The sequence below is a fragment of the Ornithorhynchus anatinus genome, chromosome 5, assembly GCF_004115215.2.
Source record: "Ornithorhynchus anatinus isolate Pmale09 chromosome 5, mOrnAna1.pri.v4, whole genome shotgun sequence".
NCBI lineage: Eukaryota > Metazoa > Chordata > Mammalia > Monotremata > Ornithorhynchidae > Ornithorhynchus > Ornithorhynchus anatinus.
Genome location: NC_041732.1, coordinates 56,448,908 through 56,466,945, shown reverse-complemented (window position 1 = coordinate 56,466,945; position 18,038 = coordinate 56,448,908). Strand labels below are relative to the sequence as shown.

Genomic DNA, 18,038 nt, shown 5'->3' with positions numbered 1-18,038 from the left:
GTCGGGGCGGGGGGTGAAATTGGGGAAGCAGCATTTTTGCAACAGCCCTTTCCACCCTCTTCTGGGTTCCCTGAACTCCTCTCCATACTGCGTCTGTCCAGATCGTAGGGTCCTGACCCTTTCGGTCTGTCCTAAGAGGACAGCCATTCCATCCTCCCGACCGTCCTCTCCTGCCTGTTCTTGCTCGCTCCTCTCTGTCTCCAGCTCTGCCTGTCCTGATGTCGAGTCCAGTAATAATAATAATTATGGTATTTTGTTAAGTACTAATTGTGCCAGGCACTGGACTAAGCACTGGGCGATAGCTCCTTTGGTGTCCTCAGTCCGGTGTTCTGGAGATTCTGGTGGCTATTTCCTTCTTCTGTCAGGTCACCTAGGCCCACTGACTCACCCCATCCTCATCCCAGCCAAATCTTTCTTCTGCAGCTGGCACCATCTGTGCCCAGCTACCCGACGTGGAGACCGTGCCACAGGCCGCAGGCCTCTCCCACCTAGGTGCTGCAAGTGGGGTGTGGCTTCAGGTGGCAGAGCCCTGGGTAGGGCTCCGATACAGGGGGAGTTTCGACTTGCCTCTGGTCCAGGTTCACCCTGGGGAAGCGGGCATCACACCAACTCGAGTTGGCCTGCGTCTCCAGTTGTCATCCGGTCCAGCCTCCCAACTCGGGGTCCTGGGACAACGCCTTCCACGCGCCTAACATTTCCTGTGCGGCTGGGGTTGCAGTTCGAGCCGGAGCCTCGGCAGAGAAACTTTTAATGGGCAAGAGAAGCCGAAGGAGGCCGGTTTCCACTTGGGAGTCAGAAGTCATGGGTTCGAGTCGCCCGACTCTGCCCCTTGTCAGCTGTGTGACTGTGGGTGAGTCACTTCACTTCTCTGGGCCTCAGTCACCTCATCTGTAAAATGGGGATTAAGACTGTGAGCCTCACGTGGGACAACCTGATGACCCTGTATCTCCCCCAGCGCTTAGAACAGTGCTCTGCACATAGTAAGCGCTTAACAAATACCAACATTATTATTATTTCCCCTGAGGCGCTGTCTGAGAGCCTCGGCATGGGTGAGCGCCTCTGGCGCGCGGGATGCCGCGTCTCGCCACTAGGTGGTGCTAGGAGACCGGTGGCGGTTCATTCATTCATTCCTTCAATCGTATTTATTGAGCGCCTACTGTGTGCAGAGCACTGTACTAACCCCTTGGAAAGTACCATTCGTCAACAAATAGAGACAATCCCTTCCCAACAACGGGCTCACAGTCTAGAAGGGGGAGCCAGACAACAAAACAAAAACAAAAAAAGTAGACAGGCGTCAATAGCATCGATATAAATAGAATTACAGATGTATACGCATCATTAATCAAATAAATAGAATAATAAATATAGACAAATATAGACAAGTGCTGTGGGGCGGAGGAGGGGGAAGAGCAGAGGGAGGAAGTAAAGGCAACGGGGAGGGGAGGAGGAGCAGAGGGAAAGGGAGGGCTCGGTCTGGGAAGGCCTCCTGGAGGAGGTGAGCTCAGGAGAGTTAATGAGATGTACATCACATCACCCTGATTCTATTTATTTGCTATTGTTTTAATGAGATGTTCTTCCCCTTGATTCTATTTATTGCCATTGTTCTTGTCTGTCTGTCTCCCCCGATTAGACTGTAAGCCCGTCAAACGGCAGGGACTGTCTCTATCTGTTGCCGACTTGTTCATCCCAAGCGCTTAGTACAGTGCTCTGCACATAGTAAGCGCTCAATAAATACTATTGTATGAATGAAAGGAGAGCTTTGAAGAGGGGAAGAGAGTTCGGCGGATCAGAGGAGGGAGGGTATTCCAGGTCAGAGGCAGGACGTGGGCCAGGAGTCGACGGTGGGTCAGGTGAGAACGAGGCCCAGTGAGAAGGTGAGCGGCAGAGGAGCGGAGTGTGCGGGGTGGGATGTAGAGGCCGGGGCCAGGGAATCCTGGGGGCCACCGACCCGGACTACCTAGTGCCAAGACTGAGGCTGGGAGGATCCGGTCCTGTCAGGTAATTAGTCCCGCCGTAGGGGAGAAAGAGTGGAGGGAACGAGGTCGAAAAGGTGATGAGAGATAAAGAGGGAGAGGGAGAGACACTAGAGAAAGAGATGGAGTGATGGAGAGATAGACATTATATATAATACACATAATGGCATTTGTTAAGGCGCTTACTATGTGCAAAGCACTGTTCTAAGCGCTGAAGAGGATACAAAGTGATCAGCTTCTCCGCAGGGCTGCTTCGGGCTACGTAGCAGCCCCAGCCTTCGGTCGGGCGTTGACCAGGCTGACCGTGCAGCGCAACTGAGAGGGACCATTGAATAAATGAATGGATGCATGAATGCATGAATGAATGACCAGCAAGGGGCCGAAGAGGAGAACTATTTTAACGAGTCATAGAAGCAGTGTGGTTCAGTGGAAAGAGCCCGGTCTTGGGAATCAGAGGTCATGGGTTCAAATCCCGGCTCCGCCACTTGTCAGCTGTGTGACTGTGGGCAAGTCACTTCACTTCTCTGGGCCTCAGTTACCCCATCTGTAAAAAGGAGATGAAGACTGTGAGCCCCACGTGGGACCACCTGATCACCGCGTATCCTTCCCAGCGCTTAGAACAGGGCTTTGCACACAGTAAGCGCTTAACAAATGCCATCATTATTAGAAACGGATCCGCCGGTCCCACGGACGGAGCGCGTGGGCTGGAGAAGTGGAGGGGTCAGAGGGAGAGGGGTCGGTGGGGACCGGCGGACCCCCGCGGAGCCCCGTCAATGAGTCGCGTTAATAAAAGTGCCCGGGAGGAGAGAGGGAGAGAGAGAAGCAGCGTGGCTCAGTGGAAAGAGCCCAGGCTTGGGACTCAGAGGTCTTGGGTTCTAATCCCGCCTCCCCCACTTGTCAGCTGTGTGACTTTGGGCAAGTCACTTCACTTCTCTGGGCCTCCGTTCCCTCATCTGGAAAATGGGGATTAGGACTGCGAGCCCCAATCGGGACACCCTGATCACCCTTGTATCCGCCCCCCCCCTCCCCAGCGCTCAGAACAGAGCTTTGCACATCGTAAGCGCTTAGCAAGTGCCATTATTCTTTTGTAGGTAGTGGGGATGGAGAGATGGAGAGACCATCCTCCTCGTCCTCGTCCTCTCCCGGGGCCGGCCGTGCCCCTGCCCACTGACCCCTCCCCCCGTCCGGGCGTGGCCGGCCCCGGGTCCCGGGCGAGTATTTATGGGGCGGAGCCGGGCCGGGCGGCGCTGTAGCCGGGGGGAGCCGAGCGAGCGGATGCTGGAAGAAGCCGCCCACCTCGCCGCCCCCCGCCCCCCCAAACCGACACCCGAACCTCAGCCGCCCGGCCCCACCGCGCCACGGACCTTTTCGGCCCTTCTCCTCTAGCCCGGGACTGGCCAGGGGGAGACCCCGCGCGGCCGGAGCAAGCCGGGCCGGGGCCAGAGAGAGGGGTGGGCGACCCCGGACCCCCCTGCCCACCCTGCCCACCCTGCCCACCGTCGCCCGAGGCCCCGCAGCGGGCACCGGCGATGCGTTGGTTCTGAGCCGTGGGGCCGCCTGCCCGCCCTCCTGCCCGCCCTCCTGCCCGCCCTCCTGCCCGCCCTCCCCGTCGCGGTCCCGGAACGGATGGAGGAGCCGCGGGCTGGGGGTCCCCGCGCCCCGAGCTGGTCCCCATGAGGGAGGGGGCCGAGCCGGACTCAGCCCTTCCCGGAATCCTAGGCTGCGCCCCGGAGCCGCCAGCTGGAAACTTACTTTAGCCTCTGCCAGGAGCTCCGCGAGAACCAGACCACTCTCGCCAAGTCCAGCGACGCCACGTCCAGCGTCTCCCGGGGTCTCTCCGTCCAGCATCTCCTCGTCCAGCATCTATCCGTCCGGCGTCTATCCGTCCCGCATCTCCCCGTCCGGCATCTCCTCGTCCAGCATCTATCCATCCGGCATCTCCCCGTCCAGTGTCTAAACGTCCAGCACCTATCTATCCAGCGTCTCCCCGTCCAGCGTCTCTCCGTCCAGCATCTCCCCGTCCAGTGTCTCCCCGTCCAGCGTCTCCCCATCCAGCATCTCCCCGTCCAGCATCTCCCCGTCCAGCACCTATCCATCCAGCGTCTCCTCGTCCAGCATCTCCCCGTCCAGCACCTATCCATCCAGCGTCTCCTCGTCCAGCATCTCCCCGTCCAGAATCTCCCCGTCCAGCATCTCCCCGTCCAGCACCTATCCATCCAGCGTCTCCTCTTCCAGCGTCTCCCCCTCCAGAGTCGCCCAGTCCAACGTCCCCCCCATCCAGCATCTCCCGGTCCAGCATCTTTCCGTCCAGCGTCGGCCAGTCGAGGCTGCCCATGGGTCCGGGAGCCGGCGGGCCCGAGCCCTTGGCTTCTGGCGGGTCCCCGGGGCAGTGAGCTCCGGCGCAGGCCGGGAAGGAGAAAGATTGGCCGGCAGGGTGGGCCGGGCCGGGGGCCGATGTAGGGCTCCTGCAAGATCGGTGCCCAGAGGCTATTGAGTAGATCCAGAAGCTGCAGCTGGTAGGGCCGCGCTCCAGAGGCAGTTGCAGTGGGTCTGAACTTGAGGGTGCCCCCCTCCCAACCTCGCGCACACTCACATACACACACACACACACACACACACAAGCATCTCCCTCCCCCTTCCACCCTCCGCCCGCCCGGGTTCCCTCTTATCTGTGCCCCTCGCCCCACCGCCCAGCAGGATGAAGGGCTGGGTGGTGGCGGTGGCGGCCTCACTGCTTTGGCAGCAGCTGGGTCTGCTGCGGGGGGCCACGGGCAGGAAGGAAAGGAAGCGACCCAGAGAGCCGGGCCAGGCCACCGAGCCCTTCAACGCCACCATGTCCAACAGCGAAGAGTTGCCGGCCCGTCCCAAGGTATGACCCGGGCCCGGGGGGTAGCCTTGGGGAGCAGGAAAGGGAGAGGGTCCGGGCGAGAAGGAGGCTGAGGGGATGAGCCACAGAGGGAAGGGAGGCTGGGGAAATGGGCTTGGGGAGAGGGAAGCTGAAGGAACAGGCCAAGGGGGAAAGGGAGGCTGGGGAAATGGGGTCAGGGGAGAAGGAGGCTGAGGGAATAGGCCCAGGAGGAAAGGGAGGTTGGGGAAACGGGCCCGGGGGGGAGGGAAGTTGAGGGATAGGGCCTCAAAGGGAAGGGAGGCTAGGGGAGTTGGTTCACGGGAGAGCGATGTTGAGGGGGAGGGTCCCAGAGGAAAGGGAGGCCGGGCAGGAAGCTCAGGGTAAGGGGAGGCTGAGGGAGTGGGCCTCAGAGGGAAGGGAGGCTGGAGGAGCAGGCCAGGGGGAAAGGGAGGCTGGTGGAGCCGGGCCTGGGGGAGAGGAAGGATGGGGGAGCTGAAGGGCCCTGGGGTCTCTGTCTCCAAACACTGGTGAGCGCAGGGGGAAAGGAAGATGCTGGAGAGACCCTGGGCCAGTCCAGGTGGACAGAGGTGAGAGTGGGGGAAGGAGGAACCACTGGGTGGAGAGGTGTTTCTGTGTCTCTGTGTGGGCTTGAGTTCTCTGTGTGTCCTGTGAGTGGCCCTCAAATATGAGCAGGAAGCGTGAGTGGCCTCTGGTCCAGAGAGTCGCAGGCTGAAGGCGGTGGAGTCTTATGGACAATTGGAGTGACCACGTGGAGTGGGGTGATCTGGACCAACCTTATGGTGCCCCCCATCTCTAACACCCCCCAACTTCACCTCCTCATGCCTCCCCCCAGTTCGCCCTTCTATTCTCTCCTTTGGCTCGGGCCAGGCTGGGTTGGGACAGGTGGATGGGATAAATTCCGACTCAGCATCCCCAGCCCCTCCGAGACTGAAGCCCCCATCCCTCGCTGGGGGGGGGGGTGACAGGTGAATAGAGGCAGTCAGGCATGCAGAGAGGCCCAGACTAACTTAATAATAATAATAATAATAATAATTGTATTTGTTAAGTGCTTACTAAGAGTTGGGGTTGATACAAGGTAATCAGGTTGTCCCATGTGAGGCTCACAGTCTTAATCCCCATTTTACAGAGGAAGTAACTGAGGCACAGAGAAGTGAAGTGGCTTGCTCAAGGTCACATGGCAGACAAGTGGTGGAGTCGCGATTAAAACCCACATCCTCTGACTCTCAAGCCCGTGCTCTTTCCGCTAGGCCACGCTGCCCCTTCCAGCCTGCTGTCTGCCCTCCCCCAGGGGAGACACCAGCCTAGGACAAGCCATTTTCTGGGCCGGCAGATGTTCAGTTTCCACCCGTCCCCTCCCGATCGGTCAGTCAGTCACTGGTATTTATTGAGCGTCTGCTGTGCACAGAACTCTGTACTCAGCACTTGGGAGAGTACGATATAATAGAGTTGGTAGACACAGTCCTTACCCAAGGATCTTACGGTCTAGAGGGTGAGACAGATACTAAAAATCAATTACGGATATGGGCGGAAGTGCTGTGAGGCAGAAGGTGGGGTGAATATTAATTTCCATTCACCTCCACACTTCCGGTCACCCCTGTTCCCTGGTGTGAGTGTGTGTGTGTGTGGGGTCAGGGTCTCTCTGACTTTGATTTATGAGCCTGTCTGTGGGTCTCTATGTCTGCCTATTTGTTTATAGGGCTGGTAGGGGGCCGACTGTGCAGAGTTGATGGGGCAGAGAGACCCGATTTGCAGTCTAAGTTGCTAGGATGTTCTTGGGTCTGGGAGGAGACTGGGGTGAGGGAGGCTGGGAGTCCAGCCCATTTCGCTGCTGGGAAACATCTGTAAGCACAGATGGAAACCCTTGGGCCTCAGCCCCCTTCGCCCCCACAGCTGGCACCACAGGCTCAGGGAGTAGGGAAGAAGAAGCCCCGGGCCAGAAGAGTGTGTGTGTGTGTGTAAGTAGGGCAGCCACGTGTGTGTGCGTATGTAAAGGCAACCAGGTGTTTATATATGTATGTGTGGAGGGCAGCCAGTAATATATATGTAAGGCACCCAGGTGGTTGGGTATGTGTGTGTGTGTGGAGCGCAGCCATGTATGTGTGCATATGTATGCATATACAAGCAACCAGGTGCTTGTATATGTTGTGTGAAGGGCAGCCAGGTATGTGTAAGTAAGGTAGCCAAGTGGTTGGGTGTGGGGGTGGGGGTGGGGGTGTGTGTGAGACCTAGGATGACGTTCCTTATTGTCCCCATCCGATTTCTTTTCCTCTCCCCCGAGGTCCAGGGGAGACGTGTGTGGGGGACAGTGGGGGTCTTAAAAGTGGTCAAGTTTGAAGGGTCGGCTTTGGTGGTCCTGGAGCCATGAATGTCCCTTCCTTGGCTTCAGAGGATGCTGGCAGTTTGGGTCCCAAACTGCAGGAACTTGGGCGCCAAAATCGAAGTTGGAGGGTTGGGTGGGATCGGAGGGAGCCCTCTAGCTAGTTTGCATTAGGCTGTCCTCCTCCATCCTGACTGTGGCCTCCGGGGCTGGGGCGGGTCCGGGAGCAGGGTCTGGGTGGGGTTGGGGCAATGCTGGCCGGGCAGGCACGGGTGGGGTCATTGCTGGGGGTTTGATCTCCCGCTGGGCAGAAAGCACCAGCAGACCAAAGTCTTTGGGGGTGGTCCTTTGGGTCGGGGGTCGGGATGAGATAGAGGGCCAGCCCACCCCCTCCAGCCTCTGGCCTGTGCAGGGCCAGACCCTGGGGGGCGGGGGGACCATCCTGGAGGGGAGCAGGTGACGGAGTTGCTCTGGGTAGAAGCGGGAGGACCAGGGCAGTCTCCTGGCTGAGGGTCGTGAGTGGTTTGGTTCTGGATGGATGCTTTGGCCAGAAAGGATGGGCAGCTGGTCTCCCGGCCATGGCCCAGTCCAAAGAACGGAAGCCCGGCCCGGGTGGGTGGGGAGACCCCGGATCCACCCAACTGGTCCCAGCAGGGCCCAGCGAGGGACCCAGGCCTGACCCTCCCTGCCCCACCTCCCTCCCAACCAAGGGCTCCCTTGCTTACATACAGACTGGCTGGCAGCAAAGCCAGGACCCTTCCCCCCACCTTCTCCCTCTCTTCCTTTCCTCGTTTGTTTCTCTCCCTCCAATGCCCCTCTGATGACCTCACCCCTCCCCGACCTGGCCTCCCACCCACAGCCGCAGTCCTTTGGCCCAAACCAGCCCGGTTCTGGCCTCTTGGACCGCAGGCAGAGGGCAGAAAAGGGCACAGTCTACTGCTCCTAGACCAGTGCTCAAGTGGGCATGTATGGATGCCTCTTGGTATGTGTGTGTGTCCACGTACATGTGCTCAGATGGGTATACCGTAGGAAGGCTGATCTGGTGCAGGGATGAGTGGAAGTGTTCTGGTTCCCAGCTTTTGGGGAGGCGGGGGCAGGTATCCCCAGTTCCAACAGTGGGGGAAATGTCATTGTTTTCCACACTGCTGACTGGGCTGGACTCCTAGCCTTGCTCAGTCCGGTCTCTGAGAGCATATGAGTGATTGGAAAGACCCACATAGGATCTTTCTACCTGCTTGACCTATTTTACCCACAAATCTCCTTCCTTTTCCCAACCCACACTTACAGTGCAAATTTTAGGGGGCTAATAGGGTGAATCTGTCCATCCCACTACCTCTGTGTATCACTGCCCCAGCCAGCTTCCAGAGTTCTTCATCCAATCACCCTCACCCTCAGTGGGTTCTTCCTTATATCTAACTGCATCCTCTCATGCTCCTTGGCTTCCTCCTGCTGGGCTGCAGGCTGACTGGGCCTTGCACCTTGTCTTCAGCCGCCCTGGAGCTCAATGTCAACACCCTCTTCTCCCTGTTGGAGTTGGGGTTGGGGTTGGGGGGGTTAGGGCTAGCCCTTCCTCCACTGCCGTGAAGCTCCCTTGGCGGCTCTGGCCTCACGGCCATTTCGCTTTGCAGCTTCCAGAGGCTCCGGACCAGGAGATGACCGACGCTCACAAAACCTGGCTCAACTTTGTCCGACGCCCGGACGATGGACAGGCCAAAAAGAAATGCCGCGGGAAGGACAGGAAATTAGTAAGTTTCTGGTAGCCCCCACCTTTTCCAGTGACCAGGTTCGAGCCCTCCTCTGCCCTCCCCACTGACCCCCACCCTCCCCGGGCTATCCCTCACTGACCCCATCCCTCCTGGACAGCCTGGGGAGGGAGACAGGGCTGCTCTTTCCTGTTTCCCTTGGGGGTGTGTTTGGGGTGTGGGGGAGGTAAATTGGCGAGGACCGCCGGCTCCGCTGCGCCTGGACTTGATTCTCATTGTCTCCTGTCGGTGGCTCTAAGCGCGGCCTCGCAGGCCCCCCAGGTCCCCCCGGCCCTCCTGGACCCCCCGGCCCCCCCGGGAGGCGAAGTCACGGAGGAAGCGCTCCTCGCAGAGTTCAAGGAGATGCTCAGAGGTGAGAGCGGCCACCCAGCGCGAGCAGGGGGTGGACGAGGGGTAGGGTCGGCCAGGACTCTGGGCAGGGGCCACCCGGAGGCGGGGTTCAGTTGACGCCTTTTCCTTCATCAGTTTCTTTCGGGGAAGCGGTCTGGGTGCCAACCTCGGGAAGAAGGGCTGAGGCCCCCAAACCCCTGACCCCCGCCCCCAGCCCCCTTGGCCGCTGGCCTGGTTTGAGTTCCAGCACCGGGGAGCAGAACTCCAAGTTCGGTATTAGGGAGCCAGAGGAGCAGGCTGCTCCTGCCCATAGCCCCCACCTCCTTTCTCCTTGCCCCAGCCCCTCGCCCCTAACTCTTCCCTTTGCCCCGGTACCCCTTCCCTTTGCCCCCGCCCTCTAGTGCCTTCCTCTTATTAATAATAATAATATTTGATGATGATGCTGGTATTTGTTAAGCACTTACTAGGTGCCAAGCACTGTTCTAAGCACTGGGGTAGATACAAGGTAATTAGGTTGTCCCACTTGGGGCTCACAGTCAATCCTCATTTTACAGATGAGGTAACTGAGGCACAGAGTAGTTAAGTGGCTTGCCCAGGGTCACACAGCAGACAAGTGACCCACATCCTCTGAGTCCCAAGCTCGTGCTCTTCCCACTAAGCCACACTGTTTCTCCAAGTGCTTACTGTGTGCCAGGCACAGTATTAAGCTCTGGCCCCACCCTTCATCCCTATCCCTTCCATTTGCCCCGCCTCTCGTTCCCTCTAGACTGTGAGCCGTTGTGGGCAGAGACTGTCTCTCTTTTGTGCTGTAATTATACTTTCCAAGCACTTAGTATAGCACTCTACACACAGTAAGCTCAATAAATACGATTGGGAAAGTACAATAAAACACTAAAGAATGACAGTCCCTGTCCACAACGAGCTCACTGTCTACGAATGATTACGCCTAACGTGGGTTTTGAACCCACGACCCTGAGATTGAGTCATGAGCAGCGTGGTGTAGTGGATAGAGCACGGGCCAGGGAGTCAAAAGGTCGTGGGTTCTAATTCAGACTCTGCCACTTGTCTGCTATGACCTTGGGCAAGGCACTTCACTTCTCTGTGCTTCAGTTCCCTCATCTGTAAAACAGGGATTGAGACTGTGAGCCCAATGTGGGGCAAGGACTGCATCTACCCCGATTTGCTTGTATCCAACCCAGCGCTTAGTGCAGTGCCTGGCACATAGTAAGCGCTTAACAAATACCACAATTACTATTATCATGCTCTAGCTTCCTCTCCTCGTTGTCCCACCTTCGTCCCCTCCCAATCGTCCCCTCCCAGTGAGTTCTAATCCTGGCTCCGCCACTTGTCAGCTGTGTGACTTTGGGCAAGTCACTTAACTTCTCTGTACCTCAATTACCACATCCGTAAAATGGGGATTAATACTTGTGAGCCCCACGTGGGACAACCTGATTACTTTGTATCTACCCCAGTGCTTAGAATAGTCCTTGGCACATAGTAAGCGCTTAACAAATGCCATCATTATCCCTTCCCTTTGCCCTGCCTCTCCCCTCTGCCCCGCTCCCGCCCCTCGAGGCTGAGACCTGCTGTGTCTTCCCCCAGAGGCCACCGCGCGTCGTGCCGCCAGTGCCCCGGCCGTGCCCCCCAGTGAGCTGCCTCTGCTGTTCCTGTCCCTGGAGGATGCGGCTTCCCCGCCCCGGCGGGTGGAGGAGGGCTTCCACTGCCGCCTCAAGGGGCAGGTGGTGGTGGACAAGCGGACACTCATGGAGCTGCAGAACTTCCAGACGGTGAGGGAGGGGCCCCCAGCCCATGGGATCAGACCCTGGCCCATGTCATCTGATCGGTGAGATGCCTGTCAGTCAGGGTGGGTGGATGTGGGGTGCCTGGCCCACCTCTCTGAGTGCGGACCCCGGGCTTCAGGTAGGGCAGCAGACCCCAGGGCATTTCTAGGTCTGGGCCAGGCAGGGGGATGGCTACCCAACGGTGGCCCTGCGGGGCCGCCTTGGTCCCTCCTAGGTCTTCCAGTGCATGAGTGGGTTTGTCTCACTTTCTAAAGGAAACCCCAAATGGGTGAACAGTCCCACAGACTTGAGGATGCATGCCCACTTAGGCGAGCCCCTTGTTGGTCAGGGATAATCTCTGTTGCCAAATTGTACATTCCAAGCTCTTAGTACAGTGCTCTGCACACAGTAAGCGCTCAATAAATGCGACTGAATGAATGAATCCACAAGCAGGCACAGACCCAAGGTGCACCCTCCACAAACCTTCACAACAAACTTGGCCACATGCATGCCCTCATTTTGGAGGACACTCTCTCCTGTCCATATGAGGCCTGCACTCCAAGTTGGGAATTTTCCTTTGGGTTCAGGAATCAGAGGTGGAATGCTTCTAAGGAGTGTTTCCTTCCTGGGCCTGCGGCTTCCTCCCTAGCCACATGGAGCTCCGTCACCATCACCACCACCACCTCTTCCTCCTCTTCCTCCTTTTAATTTAATTGCTTTGATGAGGAGTGGGCTGGGGCAGAATGTCACCCCAGAGCAGTGTGGCCAGGGGAACAGAGCACAGGTCTGGAAGTCAGAAGGACTTGGGTTCTAATTCTGACTGCTGTGTGACCTTGGGCAAGTGACTTAACTTCTCAGGGCCACAGTTACCTGATCTGTAAAATGAGAATTGTCAGTGAGCCCCTATGGGATGTGGACTGTGTACAACCTGATTACTTTGTATCTAACCCGGCGCTTAGTACAGCGCCTGGCACATAGCGCTTAGCAAATACCATAAAAAAACCTCATTCTCTGATGCCTCATTCTCTGATGAGAGAAGACCAATTCCCCACTGATTGTGCAGAGCACTGTACTAAGTGCTTAGGAGAATACGATAGAGTTGGTAGGTATGATTCTTGCCCTCAAGGAGCTTACTGTCTGGTTTCCATCTGCCCATATCTAGTCTGCAAGCTGGGTATCCGTTTACTGTGTCACAAGGGTGGGTGGGCATGGGCACTTGCAGAGTCAGAGTGGGGTCAGATAGGCATAGGGATAGGAGTCCAAACAAAGGGCAGAGAGCCTGGCCCTTACCCGCTTCTCCCTCCATCAGTAGTTGAGCTTGGCTCTTTGGGCTCTGGCCTGGAACCCTGAGGGATGCCTTCACCTGGTCCCTGTTTTGGCTGGGGTTGGGCCATCCCTCTGAGACCTCAGGGGTAGGAGAAGGGTGTTCACTGGCTATGGTGCTAAACGAGGATGGAAAGCCCCTCATTTGATACCTGGCTGAGCTACCCTAGTTCCTTGCCTTCTCTGTGCTTTGCTTTCCCTTGGAATGGGGCTGATGCCCTGGTCCCCCTCCTGGCCTCATTGGGCTAGCGGTGGCTCTGAGTGACTCCAAGCTGAGCCAATGCTGGTGGGAGGAGTCCATCCACAGGTCAGCCTGATCTTGCAAAACCACTTTCCTGGATAGTGAAGATGTATTTTCTGTCCTCAGCCTTTGGCCAAAGGGGCTTTCCTCCGGGGGTCCGGACTGAATCTGGCCTCTGGCCGCTTCACTGCCCCAGTGTCCGGCATCTATCAATTCTCAGCCAACGTGCACATCGGTGAGTCCTGGTTTCAGCTGGGGTTTGTGGGGAGAGGGGCCAAATCCACCAGGAAGAGGGACTAGACACTGAGGGGAAGAGCTCGAGGGCTGAGGAGATCCTCTGTATTTTGATGGAAGACCTTCAGTCCCGTAGCCCTTCACTCCATATCCAGTTCCACAGTCCATCCAGTCAGGGCTCGGTCTCTGACAGGCACCAGGTCACTCAGAGGAACCGGCCCCTATCTAGACTGTTAGCTCATCAAGGGCAGGGAATGTGTCTGTTTATTGTTGTAGTGTACTCTCCCAAGGGCTTAGTACAGTGCTCTGGACACAGTGAGTGTTCAATAAATGTGATTGAATGAATGAAAGAACCGTGTGGTGCTTGTCCTTCTGGACACCCACTCTATGGTCAGGGATGGATCATCCAACACCCCTGACTCTCCCCTCTCCATCCCTGACTTCCCCCCCAGCATGGACCTTCCAGCATCACTGACTTGCCCCTTCCATCCCTGATGCTCCCCTAGTGATCCAGGATGGAACTTCCAACATCCCTGACTCTCCTGCCCTTCATCCCTGACACTCCCTCCAGTGACCCAGCACAGACCATCCAACACCCCTGTCTCTTCCCTCTATGTCCCTCATTCTCCCCCAGTGACACAGCTTGGGTGCTCCTCTCTGAATGAAACCACTGGGTTGTGTCTCTATTGGCTGGACCACACTAAGAGTTGGGATTTTCTGCCCTGCTGCAATCAATCAACCAATCAATCCATAGTATTTACTGATCACTTACTGTGTGCCAAATGCTGTACTAAGCGCTTGGGAGAGTATAAGAGTTGGTAGACCCATTCCTGTCCACAACGAGCTTGCAGTCTAGAGTTTGTAGAAGCGTTCCCTGCTCACTGACCCTGGGGGACCCTGGGGTAGAGGCTGCAGCAGACTGGGGTCTCCAGCTGCTTCTGTGCTACCTTGAGCAGTGCTCTGGGCCACATCCCTCTTCCCCACTCCCAAAGTTTAGTTTGGTGGTTGGAGCAGTGCTCAGCACCCCTTGTTCACAGCATCACGTCCTGGTGGGCCGGGGCGGTGGCCATCTGGCTCCCACCAGTTCCTTGCTTGCCCTCAGAGCTACGAGGAGCCAGCTTTGGGGAGCAAAGTGGATCAATACAAGGCCTTTCTCCCCCAACTTCTACCACTCCCTGCTCCCTCTGCATTTCCCAGGAAAAGTGTCAGGATATGTGTGGACCAACCTGTGATTAGGATGGGGTTGAGGAGGCTCTGAGTGGTTTCGGTTGGCCAGCATCCCTCCACGCGGGCAGTGCAGGCCAGCAGCTCTTTGGCCCCAGTGTAGGTGGTCCCATCTTGGCTCCATCTTGGCTGGGTATAGCCGTGCTTCCTTCCCCCTTAGCAGAGGCTGCTCCAGAGACCCAGGGTTGCTCTGACCTAACCTCAGCTGGTCCCCCTCAAGGGAAGCCCCTGCCCTAGCCGGGAGGGATGACTCAGAACTGTCTTACCTGTCACCTCTGGGGCCACTAGCCCCTGGTCTCTGTCTCTCTAACTCCAGCAGTGGCTGGGGTTGGGGGACTATGGGTAGCTAAGTGCTCTCGTCAAGGGGGAGGCAATGGAAGTGGTTGAGGGAAGGTGCATCCCTGAGAGGGCTGGGAAAACAGGAGTTAGCATTGGGCTGGGAGGTCGCGTTGGAGGCGGCTAACGGGTCTCCCCCATCTCCAAGATCATAGTGAGCTGAAGAGCAGAGCGCAGCTGCGCGCCAGAGACAACGTCCGTGTGTTGATCTGCATCGAGTCGCTCTGTCACCGATACACGTGAGTGACCCAAGCTGGGAGGAGCTGCCCTGAGATAATGTGATTCTCCCTCCAGGAGGCACCCCAGGGGCCTGGCAAGTAGCAAGAATGCCAAAAGGGGCTCCTGGGTAGCCACATAGGACTGGACAGAGGTGCCAGGAAGGTGGAAGTAGTATTATTTGGAGTTGCCACCTTGGGGTTGGGCTGCATTTTCTTCAGGATGGCAGGATGGGGGATGCCAGGGGCCTCAGAGATGCCAGCTTCTTTATTTTTTCAAAAAAAGTTTCCAGGGGAGACAGGTCACCAGGGCCGCCTTCCAAGATTCATTCAATAGTATTTATTGAGCGCTTGCTATGTGCAGAGCACTGTACTAAGCGCTTGGAATGTACAAATCAGCAACAGATAGAGACAGTCCCTGCCCATTGACGGGCTTACAGTCTAATCGACGGGCTTACAGTCTAATCGAATGTTGGTATTTGTTAAGCGCTTACTATGTGCAGAGCACTGTTCTAAGCACTGGGGATGATTGGGAACTGACTCGGGGGTGTTGAGAATGGGAGATTTCAGTTTATGGGGTCTTTGTTGGGAAGGAGGGAGGGTCTGGCTGCCTGACCCCTCTTGGGGCCCCGAAAGAAGATTAATGTGGGTCTGGCCCCGGTTAGAGTCCGGGATGTCAGGCCTGTTTCCAGAGGTCTAGGTTTGTAGAAGTGATGGTCTGAAAGGTCCTCAAGGCATCATTGGATGTGCTGTGCACACAGTCCATGCTTAATAAATACGACTGATTGATTGACCGATTGATTGTATCCAGTCCCCTGCCTCCAGGACACTGTGGGCAGCTGGGAGGGGGAGGGAACCAGAGGGTGAGGGAACAAATCAATCAGTGGCATTTACTGAGCTCCTCTGGTGTGCATGAGTGCTTGGCTGAGTACAGCAGAAGCAAAGTACACTTTCTCTGACCTCTAGGAGCTTACAGTCTAGCAGAGGGCAGGAGGGGAATGATAGTGGAAGAGAGTAGAGTTCATTTCCTTGGCAGGGTTGGGGGTATAGTGAGGGGCAAGTGGGTGGGGGACTGTGGCCAGAATTTGCCTTCAGCGTTGAGTCTGGCGGCACTCAGAGACAGGATAGATCCAGGTCCAACAGGTCAGAGGGGGAGTGGGCCTTGGCCTATCACCTTGAGAGCCTGGTCTCCATCTCCCCACAGTTGGGTCTGCTCCTCTGAAACCCCCTCTGGCCTGTGGCCCCTCCAGATTAGGAGGGATAGGAAGAGGGGTTGGGAGAAGGAGGGTCCTGGGAAACCAGTAGTTCTCCAGCTACTATAGAACACCCCTCCTACCCCCTCCATACTTCCCTCTGGATCCTGCCTTCTCCCACCCCTTTCGTATTCCCTCCTGACTCTGCTGCATTTTGCCCCCTCCATGCTCCCTGCTGACCCCTGCCCCCTCCATACTTTCTGCTGACTCCCACCCCATCCATGTTCCCCACCCACTCCATGTACCCTGCTGACTCCTGCCCCTCCATGGTCCCTGCTGACTCCTGCCCCCTCCATGCTCCCTGCTGACTCCTGCCCCCTCCATGGTCCCTGCTGACTCCCACTCCATCCATGTTCCCCACTGACTCCTACACCCTCCCACTCCCTCCTTGCTCCCTCCTCACTCCCCCGCACCCTACTCCCTGCTGACTCCTGTCCCCTCCATATTCCCCCGTCCATGTTCCCCGCTGACTCCTGCCCCTTCAGTGCTCTCCAATGATTCCCACCCCCTTCATACTCCCCACTGATTCCTGCCCCTTCTCACCCCTCCCATGCTCCCTGTTGACTCCTGCCCCTAGGTCGCTGGAGGTGATCGCAGGTTTGGAAAGCAACAGCAGGATCTTCACGGTCTATGTGCATGGCTTGCTGCAGTTGCAGGTAGAGACTGTCTCAGTCCCTCCCCACCTCTTCCCACCCCTTTCTACTCTTCCCCTCAGCATCTCCTGTGCCCCGGCCCTGGGAGGTGGCTCAGGGCAATCTGGTTCTCCATCTACACCCCAGAGGTCCTCAAAACCCCAGAGGTCCTCACCCTGCAGCCTCTGCCTAGCCTACAGTTTAGTGTCCTCAGGCTCCTCTGCCTGCCCCTTCCCAAGTGCCCTCACAAAGCCCACTCCTCAATTTCTCAACTGGCAGAGCTTAGGCCACACCCTGTTGGTCACCCCAAGTCCCCATGTTCTGGCCATTCTGGTACTGTGTAAGGAGGGGAAGGGGGAGAGGGGGCAGGCTGGGTAGGGGGAGCAGGTAGGGCATTGGAAAACCCAGGACTGGAAGGCAAGAGACCTGAGTTCATTCATTCATTCATTCATTCATTCATTCATTCATTCATTCATTCATTCAATCGTATTTACTGAGCGGCTCTGTGTGCAGAGCACTGTACTAAGCATTTGGGAGATGCAGAGCACTGTACTAAGCATTTGGGAGATTGCAATACAACAATCAACAGACACATTCCCTGCCCACAGTGAGCTGAGTTGTTGTCCCAGCCCAGCCCCATGTCATGCCGTATGACCTTGGGTGAGTCTCTCAACCACTCTGGGCATCAGCCCACCTGTCTGAGAAATGGGAAAAGTTCTACGTGTCCAGAGCGAGTTCCTGGGGTGGGGCAGGGATGAACAGAGAGCTCTATCAACCAGATCGTGGGAGCTGGTGGGCACCCTAACCCTGACCCCCCACCGCTGCCGGCGGCCTCATGCCCTCTGCAGGCGGGACAGTACACTTCGATCTTCGTGGACAACAGTGCTGGAGCACCTGTCACCATCCAGAATGGCTCCGACTTCATGGGTGTGCTAATGGGCCTGTGACCGCGCTTGAGACTGACCGGACCCAGGGGGAGACCTACCAACCTGGACTGGGGACGGCTTCTCCTCCACCCCTGTGCCTGCCCACACTGCGCCAGCTGGGCTGACCGTGGGGCCCCAGGGGGCCAGGAGCAGGCCAGGAGCAGGCCTGGCTGTCCCTCTATTTGGCCCCCTCCGCCTGGGCCCACCCCTGGCACCAGCTCTACTCCGCCTCCACCCCAATCCTCAGTAATTATGATTGTGAATAAAAGAGAGGATGGCTGTTCTGGTGTCCATGTGTACCCTGTGGCTGGAGTTGGTTGAGGAGGGGTGGAGACATGGGTGTCCAGAGCACAGGAGAGGAGCTCGGGATCTGGGAGTGGTGGTGCTGCACCAGCCCCAGGGGGAGGAAAGAGCCCTAAGTCCAGACCTGGTTTCCAGAGCGAGGGTTAGGGCCAAGCAGGTCACAAGTCTCCACTGGTCGAGGACAACATCCCGCCTTGTGCCCAGCCTTCTGCTTCTGGGCCTAGGACATTGCCTTGGGGACTCCCATTCTCCTGGTCTTTAGCTGTAGCTGGCTGTGGCACCCATCCTGCCTGGTATAGCTGGTCAGAGGGGGTCATC

The 18,038-nt window shown here is 57.3% G+C and overlaps 1 protein-coding gene across 1 annotated transcript; it reads left to right on the top strand.

Annotated features, from left to right (window-relative positions):
- The first annotated feature begins 3,269 nt into the window (after positions 1–3,269).
- C1QTNF12 (C1q and TNF related 12) lies at positions 3,270–17,716 on the top strand. The gene is made up of 8 exons (XM_029065943.2): positions 3,270–4,842; positions 8,788–8,915; positions 9,162–9,274; positions 10,855–11,039; positions 12,724–12,832; positions 14,540–14,630; positions 16,437–16,515; positions 17,340–17,716. Exons 1-8 carry the CDS (start codon positions 4,672–4,674, stop codon positions 17,436–17,438), a joined length of 975 nt encoding a protein of 324 aa, XP_028921776.1. The 5' UTR covers positions 3,270–4,671; the 3' UTR covers positions 17,439–17,716.
- The last annotated feature ends 322 nt before the right edge of the window (positions 17,717–18,038 follow it).